Source organism: Octopus bimaculoides, chromosome 22, assembly GCF_001194135.2.
Source record: "Octopus bimaculoides isolate UCB-OBI-ISO-001 chromosome 22, ASM119413v2, whole genome shotgun sequence".
Lineage (NCBI taxonomy): Eukaryota > Metazoa > Mollusca > Cephalopoda > Octopoda > Octopodidae > Octopus > Octopus bimaculoides.
In genome coordinates this window covers 7,993,890-8,001,640 of record NC_069002.1, presented here as the reverse complement: position 1 = coordinate 8,001,640, position 7,751 = coordinate 7,993,890, and the positions used below count along the sequence as shown (strand labels likewise).

The following is a 7,751-nucleotide window of genomic DNA, read 5'->3' as shown; positions in this document are numbered from 1 at the left end:
AATTTTTTTTTTTTTTTTGTTTCACAACTTCCTGTCGGACATTCAAGCTTGTTACATGTTTTGAACGGCCATCATGAGATTATTTCCCAGCATATTGTCCATCCATTTCATTCTTTATGATTCTGCGTATGCAATTTTTTTACTCACGTGATATATTTACATATTCTCATGCACACACACGTGTGTGTATGTATACAGGGTGTCCACAAAGTCTGGGTACATGGGGATTAACGCATACTTTAAGAAATTATTGTTTATGTTATGAATTTATTTACTCCGTGTACCCAGACCCTGTATATCTATGTAGATATGCATTCACATATACAGTTGGCACTAATGTTTGCTGGAAATAGCTGCAGATAACAATACGACGCTATGTAAAGCTTTACTGAAATATATACCTGCTAAGATGTAAGTGGGCAGCGAACATAAAAAAATTTTCGTCTTACATCTAGGCAGAACATCGTAAAAATGGACAACTCAGAATTGATAATCTAGGACCCGAGTTTTGGACTTTCAAAAATACAGATGTTATCGTAAATTTGATTAGTCCTCATCAGCTGTATATATATATATATATATATATATATACAATATATATCAAAAATTTAAATGAGTTTAGACGCTAATATCCATTATTATTGAAATTTATTGCCTATGTCAACATTTCTGCATGAATGCATGCATTTTTGTGTGTGTGTGTGTGTGTGTACGTAAAATTTTATGTAACTAGCATATCGATGATCAAGTCTATTGATGAGTGAAGTGTTTCACCGCGATCGCAGTGGATCAATGGATAGAATATAATATAATGGGAAATCCGAGAACACTTCAGGAAATAATGTGATGCCCTATTGACTCTGCATATTCATGGATAGAATTCTTGGAAAATTAATAAAGCGATAAAGAAAGTAAATAAAGACGAAATAATTTGGTGTTCTGTGTTTCTGGATTGAATTTTAGTCTCTTATGTTCAAAACTTTCATTATTAAAATATTTTGGAAGTGTGAAGTCAAGGACAAAATTATTGTTAGAGTTAAAGAAATCCAATTTGACTATATTCAATTTGATAGCGTTAGATATGAAGAATTGAAGACGATAATACATGATAATACGAAATCACGCTTGATGCAAATCGACAAAGTGCCAAGAATATCCAATACTCTGAAAGTCGTATATGAACTCGAAGAATAAATGGAAATTTCCACTAAAGAAATTACATTTAAGTCGTTATTTCCTTCAATCTAAAATTCATTCTTTCCTTTTTCTCCGAACGATTTCAACTGTTATTCACTTGCTTAGCAAATATACAGAGGGTATATTTTTCTACTATGTAATGAACCGAAATCACATATGTATTTATTTAATACACACATGAGTGTGCATGAGTTTAAAGGGATATATTATCCGGGCAGATACCATGGTAGCTCTTAGTTAAGTTCCCGGAGACGGTTATCCGCAACGATAAATATTCAACGTTTATGGCTACTAGGTGTCATCACTCACTATATATATATATATAGTGGGAGAGCGAGAAAGTGAGTGAGAGAGATAGAGGGAGAAAGAAACAGGCAGACAGTTGGAAACAAAGAAATAGACATTAATATAATTTGTTTACAAATTATTTGAATATTGGGTTTATATATTGTCCCTTATACAGGCGAAATTGCAACTAGAGGCAATCAAGGAATCTTATAGCTTAGTAGTAGTAAGCTCATTATATCAAATACCAAGGAAACTAAATGAATTTAATTTTCGGTGGGTTTTAATATAACAACGAAAATGTAGAGGAAAAATATAACCCAAAATAAATTGTTAAAGTCGCTCAACTAGTACGGAATCGGAACAGTAGTTTTAATTTAAAAGATGCGTCTTCTGTTTCGGCAGGAAATACATAACCTCACCACACAATACATAACTTCACAAACTTTATATATTTAGTAGTTTGCTACTGTTAGTTAAATATTGAGACTGATTTGGTTGTATATATATTAAAAGATTCTGCAATTTCGAATGTTATTAAAACATAAAAGATTTCAAGTTAATAAATTTTTTTCCTTGTTTATTCACTCGTACACAATTCGAACTGTAACACTTCTCCCCAACTATCCATAGTTGTATGTATGTATGTATGTACATTACCAGAGTAAATCATTGTAAATATCATTAAAAGCCATCTCTACTCATTTTTTCAATATATATAAATATATATATATATATACATATATATATAATACTTGTACATATGTATATATGTGTGTGTGTGTGTGCGTATGTACATGCATGGGACATACAAACAAAAATGTGAGACATTGGATCTCTCCTCTATGAGTATAATTATTTTGCTTTAAATTTTTATTGAAATTGTTTAACGTGAACACGCAACTCAAGCTTATGATTTTATATATGCTTGGACGTGTACACATAAATGTGTAATATAAAGGAGTCAGTACATATTTTTCTTAAAAGATTTCTGTTTTTTTCCCCCCTTTTAATTACTAGTGTATGTCTTGCGGACCAAATGGTGAAGGCCAGTGTGTTGGATCCAACATATGCTGCCACAAAGACGGTTGCATCATAGGCACGCTCGCAAAGGAATGCAATGAGGAAAACGAGAGTACGACAGCATGTTCTGTGAAAGGGGTGCCGTGTGGAACCGACGGACAAGGACGATGTGTTGCCGATGGTGTTTGCTGCGATGAATGTAAGTATACGGTCATATAATCATTCATTCTTCAGTTTATTTACGTTTTACCTGCGGAAGTTAACTATATGGCAGTGAATAAAAATTGGTCTGGTCACTGAATCGTGAATCTTGCCATTGAATCGTAAAAGGACTTTAAAAATCACATTTTATAAAAAGACATAATAAAATTGGAATTTATAAGAACTTTCCAGGTGGTGTTGAATTTCATAACTGCTTTCTTTTATTAAATGTTCCATACCTAAAGTAATTAAGAAGCAACTTTCTTCATTATAGCAAAATTATTATGTTTCTATATATATATATCTGTGTGTGTGTGTAGGGGGGGGATATTATACCATTTTACAACAATCTGAGAATATTGTTGTGCCCACTGTATACAATACATTTGGCACATACATATGTGGATATATGTATGCATACATAAATATATGTTTATGATTATATAGTCTAGGTATGTGTGTATAAATCTGTGTGTGTGTGTGGCTGGCTCCCGCATCGCTTGACAACCAGTGCTGGTTGGTATAAGTTATTCTACCGTATTCTATTCATCACTTTCAATTCCAGATTGAAACTATTTTGCTTTCTCTAGGACTTTAATGTGTTGTGTTTTTCAAATGTATGAATGTCACTACTTCACACCGCCAAATAACACTCATGACCTCATGCATCATATGAATTTGAAAACTTCGTGAGATCTGAGATAATTCGTTTTCAGCGGTGGAATCCAAATAAGACCTAAACTCAACCAATTTTCCATGGAGATCGCAACACTCCCTCCTGAAGGGAGCGCCGGTCCGTTGTTGGGTCAAGTCCCAAAGATTGCTGGAATTCATTTACAGTTGAGTGAGCTGTAGTAATCTGAAGCGAACTGTTTTGCTGAAGGACACGACGCGCCTCCCGATTCTGGAGCCAAACCATCAAACAAAGAGATGAAAGGCAAAGTAGACCTCGGTAGAATTTCAAATCAGATCGTAAAGACGGACAAAATGCCACAAAATATTTTGTCCGGCGCGGTAACCATTCGGCCAGCTCGCTGTCATACTTGACATTGGTTTCAAATTTTGGCAGAATGCCCGTAATTTCGGGATCGGGGATAATCGATTAGATCAACCCCACTGCACAGCTGGTACTTATTTTATTAACCTCAGAAGGATAAAAGGCAAAGACGACCTTGGTGGAATTGGAACTCAGAACGAAAAAACGGACGAAACGCCACTAAGCACTTTGTCCGCCTTGTGCCTTAAGTTAATAAATAATCCAGTCCCTTTGAGAATAAACTTTTAGAACAGCAACTATATCTCATGGGAATGGTGCGGATGTTTACTCCCATTGTAGAATTCAAAGAACAAGATATGTGCTAAGAGGTATTGACCTGGATTGAATTGAATGAAGCATAGATTAATAAGTGTTTGAAGCTTTAACACACATTCCAACGTTGTTCAATTTCTCTAATATTCTGGTTCACATTTTTTATATTCACGTTGTGTTAGTACAACCCGCCCACACTCAGACACACGTGCACAATAAATGTGTCTATGTGTGTTTATATTTGTGTGTGTGTGCGTAATAGTTTTTTTTTCTTTCTTTTTTGTGTGACGTGAGTTTCACGTCAAAACGAGCTTCAAACGGGAAGTCATTTCGTCTGAAGTTCGAAGTGACTGAAACTCGAGTCGCAAATAGAGACGAGAAATGAGTTCAACGAAATACAATCTTCATTACTGAATGTTCTAATCAGCTTTCATTAAGAAACTAGAATTTTTGTGTGCGTGTGAGTGTGAATCTCTGTGTGTATATCTATCTGTCTGTCTTTCTCTCTTCGCTCTCTCTCTCTCTCCATACACAAACACACACACACATATATATATATATATCTTTCTGCATGTGTATACATACATACAGTCACACACATGCATGAGATAACAAAGGTATAAAAGACAGTGAGTATAACAAGAACAACAAAGGAAAACACCCAACCTTTTATTAATATAAAAGTAACAAAAATTCGGTGCGCTGGTAGAATCATTACCGAATGTAATACAAGGTTTGTACACTGAGTTCGAATCCCACCGAGGTTGACCTTGCCTTTCATCCTTTTTGAGATCGATAAAATAAGTATGGGTCGAACACTGCAGTTGATGTAATCGATTAAGTTGTCTAATATTCAATCCAAATTAGAAACAATGTAAATAGGATTTATTTGTGCTTCATTTTTGTATGTGTCACCATCCATTGATACGGTTGCAAAAACAACGAAAAAGAAAAACACAATGTTCTCAAATTTTGCCATAAGGGCAACAATTTTGGGGGAGAGGGTGAGTCGATTACATCGACCTCAGTGTTCAACTGGAACTTATTTTATTGATTCCGAAAAGGATGACAGGCAAAGTCGACTTCGGCGGAATTTAAACTCAGAATATGTAGCGACAGACGCAATACCGCTAATGATTGTGCCAGCTCGCCGCATCCAATACTACTATTAATGATAATAATAATAAATGAGAGGAAACTGAACCAGTGAGTGTGTTACATATTAAGGCATTATGACCCTCCCCAGACAGCAAAATTTATTTATACAATGTGTTGAAATGAAGCAAGTTTGAATGAGGTCTGTTTTAGTATCATTAAACCTGTACTTGATAAGTTTTTCTTTATTTTATCAGGCCTTAATTGTTCACAAAACGTAATTTCGTTACCTCGACACTCTAGACGTGAGAATCAATAGGTGTGTCTTCCAACTGATTTTTATAATTAATATGCAAATCGAACTAATACGAGCAAGTTATGGGATATTTCTCATTTCTAGCAACGTTGGGAATTTGTGCGGTTGTAAATTTATCATCATGTGGCACCTACGTTGACAGAAGTAACCTTCATTTTTGAGTTATACTTATTTTGTAAACGTGTATTATACAGCAACGGTGTCGTCTAGGATTTGAACCACTTATCTATCGGCCCGCTTTATAGTACACTATCGGTTCTTAGATGCTACGATACTACTTTTATCGATAATGATGTTATAAATAAAAAAGAATTAAACGATTAAAGGCGAAAACCTTTATGCAATTTGCGATTACCGATTGATATTTTTGAAAAAACAAAAACCGTTTATAATGATCAATAAGATGAATTGATTGAATTATGAACTGCAATCAGTGATTAATAAAATGTATAAAAATCAAACTTTCAATGGGAATTAACATGAGAATATCAAGCTTCTCTTCGTCATGAAGAATCCATATTGGAAATTATTGTCATAATAAAAACATGACATAAAGATAGGTGTTGGGGAAGACACGATTTTTCAAAATATATTTGATTCGACACGAAATTACTTGTGAACTGAATTTTTCTTAATATTAATCACGAAGTAATTAGACATGAAATAATTATAATTCCTAACCAGAATGTTGAGATGTACGAGGAAATAACTGAAGCGCTAACGTAGTAGACAACAAGAAATTGAAGTGACTCTCTGTTGCTTTTGTGTATAAGAACTATTTCCTTCTGTTGTGCCTACCCAAAGAGGCAGCAGACACACACACACACACACACACGAAGGCATGTGGCTTAGTGGTTATAGGTACTGGGTATTCGATTGTAAGTTCGTGAGATCGATTACCGGTGACGCATTGTGTCTCTTGAGCAAGACGCTTTATTTTACATTGTTTCAGTTCACTCAGCTGGCAAAAGTGAGGTGTACCTGTAATTCAAATGGGTCAGCTTTGTCACATTCTGTGTCACGCTCACTCTCCCTGAGAACTATGCTAATGATACACGTGTCTGTGGAGTGCTTAGCCACGTGCACATTAATTTCACTAGCAGGTTGTTCCATTGATCGGATCAACCTCGTCGACGTAACCGACAAAGTACCAGCTAGTAATATGTGTGTGTGTGTGTGTGTGTACACGCCAACACACAGAGATTTTATGTCTTAAAGATCGACTTAGAGATAGTGGTAAGAAGTTTGACTTATCAAGTAGAGATTGCTTGTCTTGTTAGATTTTACAAACAAATTCGGGTCGGTTTATAGCTGCAGTTCCACTAATTGCACCCTTGTGCATTGTGTTCATTCACTTGTTGAACGTCTAAATTCTTTATTGTTGTTGAATGTTTAGTTGCCTGTGAGATTTTCCTGTTGTTTCTCCTTTTCTTACTGATATGAATGAACTTCACAGCATAATCTCGCTGACATAACATTCGGCACAGCAGCAATAGATAAAACGTACTCTTTGCATGTCCTCTGAATTATTTGTCACATATCTCACTAATGTCTATTATCATATATGATGCACATATCCAATTTGTTTTATATATATTATGTACATACATACAAATATACATATATATTATGTACATACATACATATATACATATATATTATGTACATGCATACTTATATCATATTGTTGCTGTTGAAAATCATTATGGTGCTCTTAAGATGTTTTTTTGTTCACCATGTAAATGGTGTTGCTAACGTTACTGTTCGCAACATTGTCCGTGCTACCCTTGCAGTTGTTACCTTCTCCATACTGATATATCGCTATCAGTTCTCTTATTGTTGTTATTTATTAATCAACAGTTTAAGCATTTTATTTTTTGCCAGCAGAAAATAAAGAAGTTTCTTAATTACAATTACATTTATTTTTCTTATCCCGATTCTGCTACTTATTGATTTAAATTACTTTCAATCCCCGCCAGGAATAAATTTTTATTTTTTAACATGCTAATATCGCAAATACATACGATCAAATATATAATTCTAAAGAAATACAATATATATGTTTGTGTGTGTGTATATGTATCAACGTATATATAATATATATATGTATACAGTGTATATGTATATATATATATATATATATAGATATATATATGTATACAGTGTATATGTAAATATATATATGTATGTATATATGTAAGTATATATATATATATATATAGTATATATGTAAGTATATATATATATATATATAGTATATATGTAAGTATATATATATATATATATATAGTATATATGTATGTATATATATAGTATATATGTATG

The 7,751-nt window shown here is 33.8% G+C and overlaps 1 protein-coding gene across 4 annotated transcripts in view; it reads left to right on the top strand.

The window, feature by feature from the left end:
- The window catches only part of LOC106869949 (terepressin/terephysin), a 111,106-nt gene that overhangs the window by 88,244 nt on the left and 15,111 nt on the right, over nt 1-7,751 (top strand). For all 4 annotated transcript variants that reach the window (XM_014915916.2, XM_014915903.2, XM_014915895.2 and 1 more), the window contains exon 2: nt 2,503-2,704. In XM_014915916.2, the coding sequence (XP_014771402.1) occupies nt 2,503-2,704 (202 nt within the window). The remainder of the gene's footprint in view (nt 1-2,502; nt 2,705-7,751) is intronic.